Genomic DNA, 19,135 nt, shown 5'->3' with positions numbered 1-19,135 from the left:
TATTTTGTAGTCTAAATCATTCACGATGACATACAAAGTTCATCAACTTAAGTGCGCTCGCACGACTCTTCCTAGTCCTGATCTTTCGAGCACTAAAACCTCTTGTCCTTGCATCTATTATAGAACACAAATGTAATGTCAACATCAGAAAAGTGAAAGTGACATACGTCTTTGTCTCTGATGTTTTAAAATTCAATCATCCCAATATCTTTGAGTGAATCAATGTTATACCCTTAATTGAAGTTGTGATAGTCAAACATTGGTTTCACATTTGTGTCATCCTCATTTATATACTCCCCGTCAACTTCCTCCTATTTTTCTTCATCTTGCTCATACTGGTCATATGATATATTCTCGCTATTAACCTCTTCATGAGAACATTCTTGACTCATTACTTCCTGAATATCAATATACAATTCAAAATGAAACTTAGGTTTGTATATAAATTGCCAAAAATGATAAGAACAAATATTTTTAAAATAAAAACCAAATTTTTTATATATCATACATATATTTATGCTTACACTACCCATGCAAATTAAAGAAAAAAATAACTACTTCAACACTCTTTTTTTTCTTTCATAAATAGCTCAAGTTTCTTAATAATTTTCCAAGAGAAAAAGAATTTTCAAAACATATTCTGGTTAGCTCTTAGAATCTAATCTATGTAGAAAAGTTTGAGTGAAGTATAAGAACTAAATAATTTACATAAAGTATTAAGCAGTGTATTAACTATTAAGTACTAATACGTGTGGGAAATAAGGTTGAACATATTAAAAATATACTTACAAGTTGAGACAAGCCATTTTAGAAGAATTGATAATTAGAAATGTTCAACAACATCAAAGCATATACAGAAACATTATCCCAAGCCGCAATGAATTCCTCACTAAAGTCAAGTTCCTTATTTTTTTTTTTGTTTTTATTTGCTTGAATAAACTATAGTGTAAGACAAATTGAAAAAAGACAAAGTTAGCACTAATGAATCCCCAAAAGCTATTTCTACAGTACTTTGAAAGGCTAAATAAAAGTAAGAAATTTTGATCCTTTAAATTTTGAATTTTACTTTAGAGGATAAAATGTGATCTCTCACCATTTATTTTATAGGTGGGACCAAGAGAAAATATGAGAGAGAAACCATTCAAGGGTGAGAGATGACACTTTACCCTTTAAAGTGAAAATTCAAAATTTAGAGGATCCAAATTCAAAAGTAAGCATGTTGGTGGCTTGGATTGCCCATTCTAACTAATAAAAAAGGGAAAAAATCTTGCAAATCTATGATAACCTTGTAAATCTTCTATTCAAAAGTACATCTTGTATGAAAGATGTTGTGGCGTTGCCAACTCTCATCTTCTGTTAGCCTTACAATATAATGTTCAAGCTATGACGAACTACTAAGGCTTCTCAACAATCGGCTAAAACTTCTTTAATGTTATAGTTAACCTCATCTTCTTCCTCTTGCTCCTTGATTGATGCTTCATTAACATTTTTCTCGACAAGACTGATAACCCTTTTGTTTGGACAATCACTAACAATATAACCAAAATTTTGACATTTGAAGCACTTCTTACTTAATGATCCATGATCTGTTTAAAATATTTCTGTCTTCATTTTTTGTTGACCATCGAGGATATGACTTCTTTGTCTTTCGGTGTCTGAGTATTATCCCTTTGTATTCTTTGCTTTCCAATCTTTGATGTCAGTCTAATGACATTATCCAAGGTCCAATATTTTTACCGCTGAATGACATAAAAAAATTTTGTGTTTAATCCTCCAAGATAATGAGCAATGGTTTGTTCTTCAAGCTTATGAATCTCACACTTCATAAGTAATACTTTGAAGTCTATTGTATATTCTTCTATAGACAATAACTTTGCTACTAATGTGAAATTTGATGAAGGTATCTTGTCTGTAATGTTCAGAAAGGAACTTGTGTTTGAACTCATAATGCATTTTATCCCATGTCTTAATATTTCTTCTTTCTTTTCTTTCTCGCTAACACTTGAAATTCTCCCACCACACTGATGCATGCTTCTTTAGCTTGATTGCTACGAGCTTCACGTGTTTCTTGTCAAAAATATCTTTTAACTTCAACACTCTCCCCACTGTATAAAGCCAATCGATGAAATCATTTGGTTAGGGTCTTCTTTCAAGCTCAAAAATATCAATTTTGATTCCTCATAAAGTCTTTAAGTTTGTGAGTCATGTTGTTTAATTTTGTCGTGCTCTTTATGTGGACAAATTCTCAAATGAAGAAGAATAATAAAATGGATTTGCATTATCCTCTTCGCTAGAAAGTTTGTCATCACTCCACTTGCCACAATTATTTTAAGCAGATTCATATCTTGCAAGTTGTTTCTGCAACTCCTTAAGACCTTAACTTGATGATGCAATTGATCCATTTCAATTTCTTGAATAGTTTTACGTTTGGAAGTCATCTCTTACTACAATGATGTTGAGTACTATGCAATGATGATAATACTTTGACATCGATGTTATGATGATGATGCACTAATGATGACTATGATGATGCACAATGAAAATTGGAATGCACCAATGATGATGATGATGATCCAAGATAACTTCCAAAGAAAATGAACCAAAAGAAGAAAGGAAAAAGAATAATATTATTGAAAGAGAAAGTCTAGGGGACCAGCATTTTTATTAAAATTTGGCCAGCACTTAACCAGCAAAAGAAAAGTCAGTAATCTCACACCATTGGATGAAATCTCACACCATTAAAAATACCAATGATGGCTAATTGATGGCTAAAAATCACAAAATTTGCTGGCCTTATAACACTCCTCTTATTGAAATTTTATAGCAGACAACTCGCACTGATGACAACTCATACCAACATCGATGAGAGTGTCACACCAAGACCAGTACTCACGAACCAAATAAATGTTTACTGGAACAAGGCATTGACCGACCTTGTATTGATACAAAATTGATGCTGGAATGATGTTTTGGTCACTAATTTTGGCGAGATTAACAACTTCACTATAAAAAAATAGCCAAAAATCTATCTTAGCCAACTCAAGAATGTATTTTTTATTCTTAAAAGAGTTCAAAAAAAAGTAAGCACACAACTTATTTAAATATTGCTCACTTAACTCAACTTGATAAGTAAAAGTGGGTACATGTATATATTTATGAGAAATCCTCAAGGGTGAGCAAAAATTAATATTTTTGGCCAACACGCATTTTTAGTTATCAGTTCAATTCTTTTAGTTTAGCAATTTAACAACATACTTTTAGTCTATGTTTTTAAACATTGTTAATTAACTGTTAGTCAAAAATAATAAATTATGCTAGCCTTCTAATTTTTTTTTCCATATTTATATACTAGAAGAAAAAAAAACCTTTCATGACTTAAATAATGTAAAACTAACATATAATAATATAGATTAAACTAAATTATTTTAATTAACAATTCAAGCATAAAGATATACAATCCTGCAATCAGGTTATATTACAATCGCAAATATTGAGATATGAACAATTTTAAACATACTTAACATTTACATGAAAATGCGGCTAAATTTTTTAGATATTAACCAAATTTTAGTGTAACACTCAATTATTAAATTTTATAATTTTTTTTTAATTATGAAGGCAGGCAATTCACAAAGATCATATTGTACTTTGAATACTTGAATATACAATACACAGAAAGCATATACTCAAAATTTTAGAAAATATCATAAAATTTAATAACTCAGTGTTACACTAAAATTTGGTCCATATATAAAACGATTTAAGTGAAAACGCATCTTCCTCTCTATATGCACGTATATATATACACTTTAGCTGAACAAAATAACACAAGAAGGAAAAAGAAATAAAAAGAAAAATAACTAGAACATGTGAATAATGAACCCAGAATGTTTTTCATCATGATTTAAGCTAGCTTCCAAGCCCAGAAACTCCTTGTTTATTCCCAATGGACATGCATATCGAGCCGAAAAATCAAGATAAGCACCATCATCCTCATTCTCTATCATTCCGTCATCAAAATTAAGAGCATAACTCTTTGGATCGTACTGGAACTGCATTCCCCTCCTCCTCTTCTTCTTCTTCTTGCTCATCATTTCGCCGAAGCTGCAGCAGCATGTCCTCAACCATGGCACAAAATGTGTCTTCCATTTTCGCCCTCTCAGAACTATACCCCTTTTGAGTCCCTTCAACTCCTTCTTCAGTTCCTTCAACGTAGAGCACAGTAGTCCATGTCCATGGAACCAGTCACAATAATAAGTGACTCTGCTTGTGTCTTCATTATCGCATTCACAACCTTCTACGCTGTCAAGTGCACATGCTTCTTCAATCTTTGATGCATCTTCGGCCATGGAAATTAACGATATACCCGACTTTTTACTAAAGAAACTTTCGAGTTCAAGTTCTATATCCCTAATTATAGGTTATACCTTTACGTAGATAAACTATATATTGTGACGCACGCATTAGGACCTATGATTACATGACACATGGCATGAAAAAAGAGTCTTGCTGTGATTATGTTACAAGGTGTAGAGTTTCTATTTGACTGTTGTTTTGGCTATTGTGACAGATTGGTGAGGTTATTGTATAGTATAAGTTATTAGGTTCTTTGGCATGTTATTAGGATTAGGTCTTATGTGGCGGCAGTGGCGCATGTTAGTGGACAGTTACGGGCCAGATCCTTATGCTTTATCTTTTCATAGTAGCTTTTCTTTTTGCTTCTTTCTCAAAATGCAGCATCTTTTTTATCATTATTGGCAGATCAGATAATACATAACTTATTTTATGTGGATGCATAAAGTTTGTCCTTATTAGTAGTGGTTGGATAATTTCGTGTTTGGGTTCTATCTAGATTATTTATTATATATTCCAGCTTCATTCTTTTTCTTTTTCTTCTAAATATCTTTCCATTTTTTCTTACTCTTTTGATGTTTATTAGTGAATTAATTTAATTGTAAATATCTCTTTACATTTTTTCACTTTCATAATTCATAGAAAATATAATTTTATCAAGTTTATATTTAAGATTTGAAATGGTCAATGAGACGTATTTGCTACTATTTAATTTCTTATTATAAAAAATGATTGAGAAACAAACTAATAATGCATGTATATGCTGCATGTTAGTATGGGAAATATAATAGGTTGTGAACTTGATATCTTTGTTTGATTGTTTCCATGCATGCATCTTGCTTCCATTGTTTTAAATGTAATTATGTAGTAAGAGTTGGCAATAATGTTACGTATTAGATATTTTTGGCAAAGTTAGGCTTTCAGCAACTCGAATAAATTCCACCTGAATTCTTATCTCTTGTCGTTCTACATTATTTATTTGTTCCATTAAAATCCTCCTCCATCCAAAGAAGAAAAGAAGAAAAGGAAAAAAAAAAAGAGTGCACACACACATGTTATTATGCTTTTTCTGCAAAGAAAAAGTATAGGTAAATAATTCTTAACTAGTCAATTTTAAATAATTATAATTAATAATCATTAATTTTATATTTTTAAGGGAAAGTATGAGGAGCCAATGAAATATTTATACAATGTGTACAATGGAGGTTTATGGAGTATTAGAGATATAATTATTAGTGTTACATTTTTCAATCAGCTGAAGCTTTTGGGATGAGTGGTATCATGACATAGTATTAAAGCGCTAGATCCGAAAGGTCAAGAGTTTGATCCTTGGTGAACCCAAAAATTAAATTAATTTTTCGAGAAGATGTTTATTATCCCTTCTACTCGGATGGTTATTCTAAATAGTGTAGGGGATGTTAATTTCATAACTCAATAGCCATTGTACAATAATGACAATTAATTAGTCTAAAATACAGTTTAAAAATACTTATTAAGTTATAGTTAACTAAATTCTTATTGATTATCCAGCAAAATTGTTCTACAAATAGTATGGATAATATAGCTATAGTCATATAAGTGTGCACGCACGATATTTTTGTAATTTTCTCTAAGTTAGCTACTTATACTTTAATATTCCTTCTTATTTCTTTAAAAAAATATTATTATACTAAAATTAGTCATTATGTATTTGTATATAAATTAAATATATGCATAATTTAATTTATTTTTATTATGTATTCTATTTTTATAATTAATTTTGGTGGCTAATTTTAATAGTAGTCATTTTGTATAAGTGATTTTTTTTTATCAAAACAAATAATTTTTTTAGAAAGATTGTAATTAATTAGTCTTTAGGCATAAACTAACTCTCCGATATTCATCAGTCGAGCACCAACCATTAATTTCTAATCTCATCAAATTTCACCTTTCAATAAATTAAAGTTTTTAAGGGATAATATTAGGAGTTGTAAAAATGATTGTAATTAATTATACAAGGCCATTGAAAGATAAGTGTGTGTTAAAATCAGCAACGAAGACAAAGATATCTTATATCTAATCTAACAGATATATAACATGTAAGACTACGCCTTTAGCATATTTCATTTTCATTGACAACTTTTCTATAGATTTTTCTCTCATGGATTTAAATGAAAATGAAAATAATTTATTTTTAAAGGAACAAATGAATTTTCACTATTTAGTAAATATATAATAAATATATTAAAAATTTAAATTTTATATTTTTTATAAATAAGTTTTCATTACTAATCTTAGGCTCATCCTTACGTTCTAATGCTTATTAAATAAGGGGTGTTACATTCCTTGTCGATTAAACAAATTTTAATTTTTTATTTATTATATTTTATATTACTAATTTAGATTTAGAGTTTAAAATTAAGGGTTTAAGATTAAAATGTAAGGTATATGGTTTAAAATTTAGAATTTAGAGTTTAAAATTTAGAATTCAAAATTTAAGATTTTGAATTTATAATTTAGAGTTTAGAATTTAAAAAATATTATACTTCTTTTTTTTTTTTTCAAAAACCCTTTAGTTTTAACATATTTTTTATTTTTATTTTTCTAGGGCATTTTTTTGTCTTGTATTTTTCCAGACTTAAGTTTCAAACCTTTTGTTTTTGGACTGGGTAAGTTTCAAACTTTTCAAACATTATAAAGCATAGTCCTAGTAGTCCACTAGTTAAACAGAGAGACATTGAGCCATGAGTTGGTAGTTAAATGGCCCAGTATAAATAATAAAAATGATTAGCCCGTTAACCAGTGGAACATTAACCGTGCGGGTCAGATAGCGGCGCGAACAAGGACTGCCAATGGACCTCGGAAGAGAAGGCGTCGCGCTTCTGTGTTGGCGGCGGCTGCTAGCAAGGCGAGACCGAATGGCTGAGTCGGGGAGGCGCCGATGTAGGAGACAGCGCGAAGAACGGCGACGGAGACGAAGCATTCAGCAGAAGGCAGCAGCTTGAGGGGAACCGGCGTCGAGGAGATGGAAGAGATCTGTGATCTCCGGGTCGGGTCTTAGGGTTTTTGGTCGGGTTTTAGGGTCTTAGGGTTGGAGTTCTGTCTTTTCGGCGGTTTGGGCCCGTCGTGGGCCTAAACCCTGACCCCAAAAAAAAAATCTGAGCGAGCCCGTATACGACGCTGTTTCCACTTTCCACTTTCCAGTTCATCGCCTTCATCTTCGAGAAGGCTCGCATTCTCATTTCAATTGCGGAAGTGGAAGTGAAAAGCGTAGCAGAGGTCAGGTACTTAGGTTCAGTTCCATGGATGCTGATAAGGTCTCCCATGCTGGAGAGTGCTCCACCTCCACGTCAATGGTGAGCTCTCTCTCTCTCTCTCTCTCTTGATATGTTATGTTATATTCTGATGCTGCTGCATATTGAAATCAATTATGCTTACACAGTCACAGACACAGCAAGAAGAACACGAACAATGTCCGAACATGGAGGAATGCTTGAAGCTTCTGAAAGGAGATCGAGACGAGCAGCGCCTAGCTGGACTCCTTCTGGTAACCAAGTTCTGCAAAGCAGAGGATCACTCCTCCCTCCGTAAGGTCTACCACGCCGTCGGCACCTCCTTCCTCCATCGCCTTCTCAGAACCGGCATGCCTAAACCCGAATCTGTTAATAACGATAATCGAGTTGCATATTTGCACCTTGCCGTTACTGTTCTTGCTGCTTTGTGTCGCGTTCCTGATATTGCTTCTTCTCAAGACATGCTTTCAAAAATCCCTCTCATTTTGGAAGTCATCTCCACCCCGTACTCACTCTCTCTCTCCTCTCGCTTGCTTTTTTAATTTTATATAGTTTTGAATTTTAAATTATTGATAACATACTATTCTTGTATTGGAAGCAATGTGCTACTACCATACATACGGATAGATTGATGATAGATGAAATAGCAGCACACTGTGGTTCAGTGCTTCGGTTTATGATAGCACATTGGATGTGCAGTTATTTCATATACTTCACTATTCCATGGATTCTTCGTTTAAGGGTTGTATAGACTGTGTTTAGATTCTATTTCTTAGACTGAAATACAAAGATAGAGAGACAGAGACGGATAGCTTGTGTGTTTGTCCTTGACCCCATAACCAAACTGAGTTTCTGTGTCTATTGTCTTTGTATTTTTATTTCGGAGACAACTAAATGCGACAAATTACTTGCATAGTTGGACAATTTTCAGAAAAAAATGGGACCAAATTCAGTTATTTCTTTTGTTTGCAAATGGTGGATGAACAAATTGGATCTTGTAACGTGGAGTCTTGTAAGTCGTATTTCGTGAAAAAAGTACGAAAATAGCAAGGGAGTTTGAAATTTGCTATTACATGTACGCAATAGCTTGCTCTTTAAGTACTTTTGACCAAGTGATCATGTCTTATTATTTATTAAGTTTCTTGTTTAGATCTGGTTCGTCGGTTCTTGAAGAATGCTATGAGTTTTTATACTTGGTATCGGCTGCATCTAGTGATGGAATTATGAAGCTTTATGAATCTGGAGGCATCAAGATACTAGCTTCTCAAATGCCTTCTCTGCAGGATGGTAAGTTCTTGTTGATTGATGGGATGGCTTCCTGCTTCAGACTGGTGACTGGTCAATATAGGACACGCTGAAATTGTAATGAAAAGAGATTTTTTGTTCTCAAACCTCTCCTATGAACCATTAATATTAATATTCCTTTATAATATTGGGTCAATTCTTGGTTGACATAATCTACCAAAGGTCCTTTGATCTCTTCATTTATGTGCCACATAAGAAAGATTTGGTTGGGAAGTTGAACTCACTCTTTGTATACTATGTCCAAGTGAGTGAACAAGCTGCAGGAGTTATTTGGAAAGGATGGGAAGATTTCGTTTTGAATTTTTAAAAATACACATTTAATAAAATTAAAAATTTCATTCTTTTTATAGTAGTCATCTTCCTGTAGTATGCACAACTCAAAACACGGGATTTTATGATCTGCTGATTCTTATTTTCATTGTCCACAATTCACAATTGTCAAACTTTATGCAGGTTCACATCTAATGGAAATATCTATAAAACTCTTGCAATTGATTTTGAGTAGGATATCCTTGGATATAATCTACAATGATTACTTACCTGAGCTCTTGGTTATTGTGAGTGTACCTTTTGAGTATTTTGCATTAGAGTTAATTTGTTTCATTTTGATTTTGGTTCTGTAATCTTCCCGTGATATATAAAGCTATATTCTCGGTGTGTCTTTCCACAGTTAACAGCAATAGCAAGGCAGTTTGCAGTCTTACACACATCCTTAAAATTTGATGCTCTCCACCTGCTTAATGGCATTCTTTCTCCAAAAGACACGGTAGGCTTTCATGCCTTATTCTGTTGCTTTCAGGTAACAAGATCCTAAAATGTAGGATAAATATTAAAAGGAAAAAAAAAGGTCGTCTTACATAAGCTAAGTGACTGAAAATTGCTATAATATTTACCTAGCTGCAGTTTGGGTTAGGATTGAGTTCATGTTCTCCATGTCGTCTCTTTTGCAATGCAGGTTTAGGGAACACTTTTGATAAAGTATGGTTCACTTAATTTAGGATATTTCATATGAATATTTCCTAATTGGTTTGAAGTTTCATCTTCTTGGTCAGGTCAATTCTTTTAGTCTATGCATGGATAACACCAAAGTTCCATAAATTGAACTGTTATTTTTGGATTTTTTTAGTGATCTTCATAGGTTAAATACTGTGTTAAGTACTTAATTTCTTATAACATTTTTTTATGTGCATACGTTTTGATTCATTTGCCTTGCAAATTCCGTGCATTTGACTTCAATTTCTTGGCTCTTTCAGGCACAATTTCTTGCTGCACTTCGAACACTTTCCAAAGATAATATTTCAGACAATATTCGCATTGGTATTGTTGCTGTTTTGCAGAATCGTGTTGGTATGTTGAGACCATTTGCTGAGATATATTTACTATGCTATTTTACCTTGTTTTTCCTAGTTCCTCTTTATTTGTTTCCCCACTAGGTTCATTATAGTTGTAACTGTACTAGTGCCTCAGCTGATGAAGGTATATACTACTTTGTGATCTTACAAACTAAAAGGTGCAGTAAGTCTGCAAGCTTTGTTATAAAAAACAAGAAGATTGTGATTGTAGCTAAAAGAGGAGGTTGGGATTATTGTAAGAAGGCCTAAGAAAACTTCACAAAATTAAAAGGAAAATAGAAAACGATATACTGTTACTTAGAGAAAGGTGTTTGATGCTATAAAGGTATATTTTAATGTTCCATAAGCGGGCAGGGATTATTGTATTGGAGGAAGAGTTTGGGACTTCTAGATGAGGTGATCTTGAGATTTTACACAGATCATATGGACTTTTACAAAACTAAAGAATGTTCTTATTTCTAACTACTGTGTTTCGGTTTGACTAACTAGACGAATTGCTTGTTTCTATCTATCTTGATTTGTAGAAATGTAAGTCTGATAGTTAAATGACAACTTTTTAAGTTGTCTGCATTGTGCACTCATAGCTTCATTTCTCACTGCTATGGTTTTTTAGGTGTTTATTGCTTGTCTTGGAGCAGTCAAGGGTTGAAATTGCTGTTCTGCTGAATGAGTTGGCCTATCTAAAGTATGAAGCACCGCAGGATACATCAGCTACTGCTGAGGCAATTGAGCTAAAGCGGCGAAATGTCGCTGTTGCCTGCTCTTTGGTTGAGAAGATAATAAAGTTAATTTCAAACATTGGTGGAAATGATGGTAATTCAATTCACTGTTTGGAATCCTATAGAAGTTCTTCTCAAATTTATCCCACTTACCTTTCTATTGTGAGCAGATCATGTGTATTCTTTCACATGTTTGCATGGTTATTATCATATCATTGCTTTTGGCTTTAGGTTGGGCAGAACACGTGGGTGGGATTACAAGACTTTTAAGTAACGATCAACTGATGTTCTTTTGTAGGAAACCTGCTTGATGAAGGCACCTTGACAAAGCTGATTCACCAACTTAATGAGACAATTATGGTTGTACTAGAGTATTTAGAAGATGCAAAGGTATGTTGTATAACTCAGTCACTCTACATAATTTTAGTAATTAATACGTTTTAGCAAAGTATAATGGTGAAATTGCACAGGAACATGGGCAAAAGAAAGGGGACGATTTACTTGCGTCTGTTAGGATTATTGGGAGGTATAGTCCTACATTGTTGCTACCAGTGCACTATCTGCTGCTATTTTCTGTATCTGATGCAAAGAATGCAGTATGATTGTGTGAATTTCGCTGAGGTTATTTTCACTAAAATTTTGTAAGTCTTCAATTTTATTTTTCCTTACATTTTTCAGCTATCTTGCTGAAGTGCCTCTTGCATGCAAGGAGAAGGTTCAAAATCTTTTAGGCTATATGCTTTCTGTTGAAGGAGAAGATGAACAAAGGTATCTTTATAAAGATAATTATTGGTAAATCATAAACCTTTTATCTGGCAATCTGTTTTTGGTTATTTGGTTGAGTAGTAAATATTTTACATTCTTAGAGTTATTGTTGTATATTTCAGCCCCTTTTATGCTGTGTGCTTTCTGCTACCCCTGTTGTGTCAAATTACTATGGAGATTGAAGGATGCAAAGCTATGGCTTCATGCGGAGGACTCAAAAGTGTAAACTATTCTCTTTGAATGATCATTATGATTGCCTTTTACATTTGTTGCAAGGATGGTGCTTCCTGTTTAACATCACTAGCAAAGCTTTATGTTTTGTGGCTAATATAATGGATTTTATTTGCAGGTTATAGATTGCTTCAGTAAATTAGTTGGGCCAGATGGTTATATGGTTGAGGACAATGGTTGCATCTTTTTGGCATGTGATACAATAATGAACCTTCTACTAAAGGTGATGTTCTCATCCTTTTTTTTTATTATTTAAAAAGAAGCCTTATGATAAACAATATTGGTTATATAAACTGTTGATATAAGTTGCACCTTTTCTACTATAGAATGACAAAATTCAGTTGACGGTAGATGAATCGTCCTTTGTTAGTCTTCTGAGGGCATTGGCTTATTGGTCAGGTATCACATTGGGTGGCAGCCTCTAACTTCCCATTTTATGCTTTGTTATGATTTGATTCCTTGCTTGTTCATGTAGTTGTTTGCTTCAAAACATAAAATTGGTAGGTACTGTGTTCAATACTACTCTTGAAAAGACAAGGATACCAGAGAAACCCTGTATTAGTTTAGGTTTGAATGAAAAGAACGGAGTAGAGCATCTATCTTGATTTTTGTTGCTGAATCATGGTTCGTAGGAAATACTGATGACATGTCAAGTATGATGATGGCGGCAACCATTTGTGCACTGGTATTTGATTATACATCAGAAGAGGCCCTTTTAAGCTGTTCTGATTTCAATAATACCATTCTTGGCAGTCTTTATGAACTCATCACAAGATGTCTGGCTTCATCAAAACAGGTGAATTACTGAATTGTGAATTCCCTTTCTTTCTTGTTTAAATAAAGTTAGTCAAACAGCATAATTCAGAAGATAATATTTACGCAGTAATTGTTTAAACTCGAACCTAAATGTTGTATTTCTTCTTGGGAAAGTATAGGGAAATTTAAAAAAAATTGGCTGATATTGGCCGAAAGAAGTTGGTTCCCTAGCATTACAAGTATTACTTCCCATTTATTGCCTATGAATACGATTTGAATTAAAGTGATATTTGTTGCTTATAAGTTGCACCGTGGTTTTATCACAATTTCAACACACCGCCAACACCTTTGCTATACCCCATGTGTGGGACTTGTGACTTAGAATCGCTGAACTTTGAAAATATCTCTATTTCTCTACTATTTGTTTTATTCATCACATGCACATAGCATGACCTAATCATTTCTCGAAAGAAACGTGCCGTTGATATCTCTGCATGTGTTTTCATGTTTATTTTCACTGTTTTCTGCTGTCATGGATCCATACACGCCTATCAATACCCCTCTCCAATGTACCTCCTCCCATTCTACCGGAAGTACAGAACCTTGATATTGCTCTTTGAATTACCCAGGCCAGATTTTTACTGAACGATAAATATGGTGGTCGACTAGATATTTATATTTTGATTTCGTAAGTATTAATTTCATTGTTGGTTTGTTGTTGTTTGATACAAATAACTACAGGATACAAATGTGGATATGGATCTCTCTGAGATTATTTCTGCTGGTAAATGTTTATTATTCTACTCCTAATTATTAGAGTACTGGAGACTTTTTTGGTAAACTAGTTATTGCATTTTTATTACTCGTGCAGGTTTCTCTCGATGGGTTCATAGGTACCCCCACATCAGAGAGGCTATGAAGACATGATTTTGACCACGTGATTAGTTGTACGGACTACGCATATGCTTTCGATGGAGGATTACAATCCGGTGATTGCGGTTTGTAATTAGCTTTGATTTCAAGTCCTTTTATAAAATATGATATTTTTGCGCATTATTCAATCATGTGATGTTATTAAAAGTCTAGTACAAATTATTAGGTGATTATCGTCAGTTAAAAAAAAAGTATATTGATCATGTGGCTTTGATTCAATCGTAATTAAAAATCACTGTAAATGTTACCCTATAAAAACAAGCCTTTAATTTGATCCTATAAAAACAAATCTTTAATTTGATAATGTTACCCTATAAAAATAAGGAATTTGATCCTATAAAAAACAAGTCTTTAATTTGATAAGCGTGATTGGATGTAGATGTAAAATTATGTTACATTGATAGTATATTAAAATTAAATTCTTAATTTAATGTTGCCAAAATTTTATTATTGGTAATTAGAAACCTCGTTATTTGCCACTGGGTTAACAAGGATGGATTTCCTCTCGTCCCTTAATCCAACTTGATCAACCTTTTTTCTCAAATAATCCATGAAACCCACGAAAATGTCGGCACGAAAACAGAATCCAAATCTAGTTGCCAAAACGAGTCGAAAGATCCACGCATTGTTTTGCAATCATCCGAACAGGTTGGAAACCGTTGGATAAAAGTGCTGGGAATCTCATGTGATAAATACTACCATTATTGGTATTGTGAATGTCAGTTATTCTCAAACTGTTGAAAGTATATTAACCAATGGCCTTTACATTTGCATGAATGTGATGAAATTTCTTTGACAATATCGCAACATGTTACGGCAAAATAGAGCAACCTCTGGATATTATAGAGGGATATCAAAATTAATACGAAACGGAAATAAGACCAAAAAAAATAAATAGATGCCTAACTAACTTGTTACATGCTTGATAGTGGAAATACTGTTACACAAGAACTTTCAGCAGCCAAAACCCACGAGTTTTTGCATTTCACTTTAGGCGATTTTTAGCATTTCACTTTAGGCTTAAACAATAGCATACTCAAGGGTTTCCGAATCTTCGGGCCGCCATGTTGACTTCTCGACACATAACATGCCTTCTTTCTCCTTGGAGTAAGTCATACGAACCTTCCACTTCATTGACGTTGCCATGTTCTCAACCACTTCAATGGTCTCAACAGTGTCGCGGACAATAAGCTTTCCTTCCGGCCTGAGAATCCGATCAACCTCGGCCATTAAACCATCTACAGTGCACCTGCATGGGCATTGAGAAAATAAAGCATATGGCATCGTAATATACTAATAGTATAACCAAAGCTTTTTGATGATAATGAATATGAATATATGATCAAATAGTTACTATTGGTACCTTTTCTTTATCTTTGAAAATAGATGATCAGCATGGAGGAGATCATAGGTCCTGGGATAGGTACTAAATGATTCACACCAATCATGATATATACCAAATAGACCTCGTTCATATATAATGGGCAGAGTATCTGCCGAGTCTATTGAAACCACATTCATGACCCAAATACTCCTATCCTTCAAAGCTGCGGCAAATCTGGAAGCCACCAAGAATGAATATGTCAAGCACTAAAGAATAAGAGAGCAAATTATTAATGTATAATTCAGAGTCATGTTGGAAACCATGGTTTCTGCTCACCCTCCATAGATGGCGTTCATATCCATGACATTCCGTATGTTTGACCACTGAATTCCCATCCCATTTAGATAGGACTTCGACACCACACGTTTCCAGTGTTTATAGTCAGCAGAAAAATCTTCAGGGGCAGGCTTCCCATAAACTCCAACTTGGTCACTTGACAACCAGTAAGGTACGTTGGTCAGTCTTGTTGGCCACTGCTCAGGCCACTGCGACCCACGTTCCGTTGAACTCACTGGTGCTTTGTGCATGCAAGCTTGCAATGGAACATTCCTGTTGCACCAAAGATATTAGGCTCTGCATGTTATGCAGTATGAAGGTAGCATGAAGTTGACAAACTGGAGGATCATTCTTAGAACGTGCCTCATAACACTGGTTAGAAGTTGGCTTCTTGTAAACAGCTACACCAACTCCATTAACTTGATCCTTGCTGATTGACACTAGTTCCCAGCACATTGCTTTTGTTAGTTTCTTCATGGCTGCCAAATAATCATAAGTGTCAGAGATTAGATACATTGCTATACTAAAATGTATACAAGAGGGAAACATAAGACTGTTATCATCTAACCATTCCATATTTCAACATCTTCATCAAGCTTCTGATAAACAGGAGTAGCAGACCATACAAAGAAACCACCAGGACGCAAGACCCTATTCAACTCTAAAAGAAGTTTACCACCTGCAGTTGTACACAAAATAATAATAGAATAAGCCTCAACTTTTTCATGCATTTTACATCGCTACAAACTATATTTATGTTAGGAATTCAGCTGATCACCATACTAAAGTTACGATATCAGAATACCTTCAATATGCCATGGAACTCTGCATCGTGCACAATGGACTACATCAAATACTTTCCCTGGGAAGGGAAGCCTCTTTGTACCCATCACAGCAGAAATAGCAGGGATTCCCCTTTCAAGTGCAAATTGCACCTGAGCTTCATGTTCATCTTTTGGTGCAAATGACATTGCAAGAACATCTCTATCAAAGAGAAATCCTCCAAAGCTGGCAACACCACATCCAACATCTAATATGACACGTGTGCGTTTCCCCCAAAGAATGTCAGGTACAGACTGTATGACCAAAACACTACTAAGTAAAATTTCAACAAATTTAGGTAAACATGCTACATTATATTGAGCAACTCTAGGATGAAAATATAAGTGTTTCTGATCAGAGCATGATATCTCAGTCATAAGAGCTGCCTATATAATAATTTAGATCAAGAAAATTTGTGCTTTGTACGATGAAACATAAAGGGGTTGGTGGGCACTACATTTGTAAATTGTAACTGAATATGTAATGTAATATCAATTTATGGAACATGCAGCAAATTCATCCAGATTTGTGATAACATTAAAAGCAACAAAAATACACTTTACCTCTTGTATAAAGTCAATGTAATGAAGTGCTCCATGCTTGAACTGAGTTCCACCACCGGGAAAAGTAAGGTACTCGCCAGTAACTTTCACCCAGTTCTGATGCCCTTTAACTTTGGCTAGCTTAGTATGTGGAACATTGTAATACCATATCTGCACAAGAATAACTTAATTATGAGAGAGCTTACAATGAAACAGAGAATTATAATTGACAACAACTGAGTTCATTTCAACCTTTTCTCGGCTTTTAGGCCATTCAACTGAGCGTTTATATCCTTCAGGAAGAGGGACAAGGCAGGTAGGAGGTTCTTCAGGACAGTGCCTCTCTCGATGTTCATAGTGTTTAGTACTCCGAAGACTCCTAATTGCTTTCCAGTTGTCAAGGCATGGGATAAAGTCGGGGCCAGCAGTAGTATTGCAAAGTTTCCAACTGTACTGCTTGGAGGACTTTTGAGACTCCTTTTCATTCTTTGATTCTGCTGCTTGAGTTGACCAAGATCCAGTTTCTGCTTTATTTTCATTTAGAAGTTCTGACTGAGCCCCAGACGGGTATACCTCATTTGATTTCTGATTTTTGGAATCATCATCTGTATTCTTGCTAGAGTTTTCGTCAGATTCATTATTATCACTTTGTTCTACCTTCTCCTCTATCTTACCATCTGTTGTTTCGTTATCAGATTTATTTTCACTTTCATCTGAACCAGAATTCTTCTCACTCCCATCAGAATCAGTTTCCTTAGTGGACGTCTCATCACTTTCTTTGTTACTTTCTGTAGCTTCTGAGTTTGATTCAGTATTTTCTGTCTTTGAATCTTCATCCTCTGTTTTCTTGTCTGTGTCTTCTGTTTTAGCATCCTCAGAGTTAGCGTTTGAGTTGTCTTCTGATGTGACAGTACTATCCCCCTTGGTTGCATCCTCAGGTAAGTCACCTGGATTATCTTCGAATTGTCGTGTATTGCTACTATCAACTTCACTAACCTGCTCTTTTACCTCATTCTGTTCTTTCATCTCAACCTTATCCTCTTGAGACACATCTTTATTTTGCTCTGGAACAACAGAGGATGACGTCATCATCCATACCCCAGCCAAGCACAGAGCCACAAACACAACAATAGTCACCGTTGAACAGTAACTCGATGATGATCTCCTACCATCTACTCTAGTATATTTCCCTATAGCCATGTTGTTTAGGGGTGCAATATTTCACAGATCACCTTGACCTGGTCACAAACCAAACAACAATTAAACACTTATTCTATTACTGGATCCAAACTGGCAATACCTAGAGTATGATAGATTCAACAGGTGAAGTGTGCAAATACTGAAACCAGAGCATGCATTGAAAAAAAAAGCTTCAACAGACGGTGAAAATGAGGTGCATGTTATTTTCAACTTCTTTTCTATTCTTCTTCATCTTTTCTTTTCGTATCTTTTTTTTTTTTTGGCTATACAGAGCAAATGATTTTCATTTCAAATGCATGAAACGAACTACAAATCTAAGGTGCACCAGATCGCTTGAACCAACACTGATATAAGTAATTTAAACTCCGAAAAAGCGAAACGAATCTAAAGTGTACTCAGCAAGCAAACGACGAAGGATCGAGCAAATGCATCAGCTAAAACTGAGATAGCAAAATCATATATCATAGAAACTTGCCGATCAGATCGTTATCACACTTAAAAATGTTAAATAAAAACCGTCTCCTATTTTCAAACGATAATCAACAAAACTTCAATATCAGCACAGATTCAAATCAAGTAAGCAGCATGCGAACTACTATAGCCAAAGATTTCGAAAAATAGAATCGTACAGGTTCTAACTGATTCGAAAGCAAGAACAGACGCGTACTTCAGCTCAAAATCAACAACAATCACACGGATCTATAATCTAAGTGATGATAGAGCAAAACTGAACAAGTAGCATAAATAAGACGGCACCGCGGCGAAATTTCGAATGGAAATATGGAGCTAGAAGAGGTGAACATGAAAGAGTAGAGGAGAAGAAGTAGTACCTTGTAAAACGGGTGGATCTGGGAGGATTATTACTCCATCATCACCATTGTGGTGCAGCGTGAGAGAAGTGTGTAGTTGAAGGTTGTGTTATGAGATTGGGAGTATGTGAAGGGAAGAAGATGCGGGTTTTAATAAGTAGAAAGTATTGAGTAGCAATCTTTTTTTTTTATTTTTTTATTTTCCTTTTGGGGAATTGACGAGTGCCGACGGAACAGAACAATATAAGCGCGTTAAGTGGATGAAATCGAGATTCGAGAGTAAGATTTCAAAATAAATAATAAATAATAATTAAAAAAATAATATTATCACCCATAATTACTGTGAGTATAGTCATTTTCATAATTTTTAAAGTTTTAAATAATATATATATAAAATTACTTAAGAATTAAAAAGA

General features: G+C 34.3%; 3 protein-coding genes across 3 annotated transcripts; 1 reads left to right on the top strand and 2 right to left on the bottom strand.

Moving 5' to 3' along the window:
• Positions 1-3,704: 3,704 nt before the first annotated feature.
• Positions 3,705-4,403, bottom strand: LOC107470451 (uncharacterized). The gene has a single exon (XM_016089849.3). It carries the CDS (start codon positions 4,347-4,349, stop codon positions 3,861-3,863), a length of 489 nt encoding a protein of 162 aa, XP_015945335.1. The 5' UTR covers positions 4,350-4,403; the 3' UTR covers positions 3,705-3,860.
• Positions 4,404-7,177: 2,774 nt separating this feature from the next.
• LOC107470437 (uncharacterized) lies at positions 7,178-13,833 on the top strand. Its single transcript, XM_052255662.1, has 16 exons — positions 7,178-7,688; positions 7,775-8,130; positions 8,776-8,912; positions 9,384-9,487; positions 9,601-9,696; positions 10,184-10,336; positions 10,867-11,095; positions 11,300-11,391; positions 11,472-11,527; positions 11,680-11,769; positions 11,889-11,988; positions 12,116-12,220; positions 12,324-12,396; positions 12,630-12,793; positions 13,495-13,537; positions 13,625-13,833. Exons 1-16 carry the CDS (start codon positions 7,635-7,637, stop codon positions 13,678-13,680), a joined length of 1,908 nt encoding a protein of 635 aa, XP_052111622.1. The 5' UTR covers positions 7,178-7,634; the 3' UTR covers positions 13,681-13,833.
• A 576-nt stretch (positions 13,834-14,409) lies between these two features.
• Positions 14,410-18,916, bottom strand: LOC107470470 (probable methyltransferase PMT26). Its single transcript, XM_016089867.3, has 9 exons — positions 18,741-18,916; positions 16,963-17,948; positions 16,732-16,881; positions 16,152-16,422; positions 15,915-16,025; positions 15,664-15,825; positions 15,347-15,620; positions 15,050-15,244; positions 14,410-14,935 (listed from the first exon to the last, which is right to left on the bottom strand). Exons 2-9 carry the CDS (start codon positions 17,908-17,910, stop codon positions 14,707-14,709), a joined length of 2,340 nt encoding a protein of 779 aa, XP_015945353.1. The 5' UTR covers positions 17,911-17,948; positions 18,741-18,916; the 3' UTR covers positions 14,410-14,706.
• Between the last annotated feature and the right edge of the window lie 219 nt (positions 18,917-19,135).

This window comes from Arachis duranensis, chromosome 10 (assembly GCF_000817695.3).
Source record: "Arachis duranensis cultivar V14167 chromosome 10, aradu.V14167.gnm2.J7QH, whole genome shotgun sequence".
Taxonomy (NCBI): Eukaryota; Viridiplantae; Streptophyta; class Magnoliopsida; order Fabales; family Fabaceae; genus Arachis; species Arachis duranensis.
The sequence above is the reverse complement of the archived record's forward strand: the minus strand, read 5'-3'. Positions and strand labels throughout refer to the sequence as shown.

Bases quoted from the DNA above. Each gene is read 5' to 3' on its own strand.
- LOC107470470 (XM_016089867.3), bottom strand. From the start codon at position 17,910: ATGGCTATAGGGAAATATACTAGAGTAGATGGTAGGAGATCATCATCG. The intron at 16,423-16,731 runs GTAAAGTGTATT...TTGGTCATACAG, and splicing joins ACATTGACTTTATACAAGAG to TCTGTACCTGACATTCTTTG. The intron at 16,026-16,151 runs GTATTCTGATAT...GTACAACTGCAG, and splicing joins AGTTCCATGGCATATTGAAG to GTGGTAAACTTCTTTTAGAG.
- LOC107470437 (XM_052255662.1), top strand. From the start codon at position 7,635: ATGGATGCTGATAAGGTCTCCCATGCTGGAGAGTGCTCCACCTCCACG. The intron at 9,697-10,183 runs GTAGGCTTTCAT...TGGCTCTTTCAG, and splicing joins TTCTTTCTCCAAAAGACACG to GCACAATTTCTTGCTGCACT. The intron at 12,221-12,323 runs GTGATGTTCTCA...TTTCTACTATAG, and splicing joins TAATGAACCTTCTACTAAAG to AATGACAAAATTCAGTTGAC.
- LOC107470451 (XM_016089849.3), bottom strand. From the start codon at position 4,349: ATGGCCGAAGATGCATCAAAGATTGAAGAAGCATGTGCACTTGACAGC.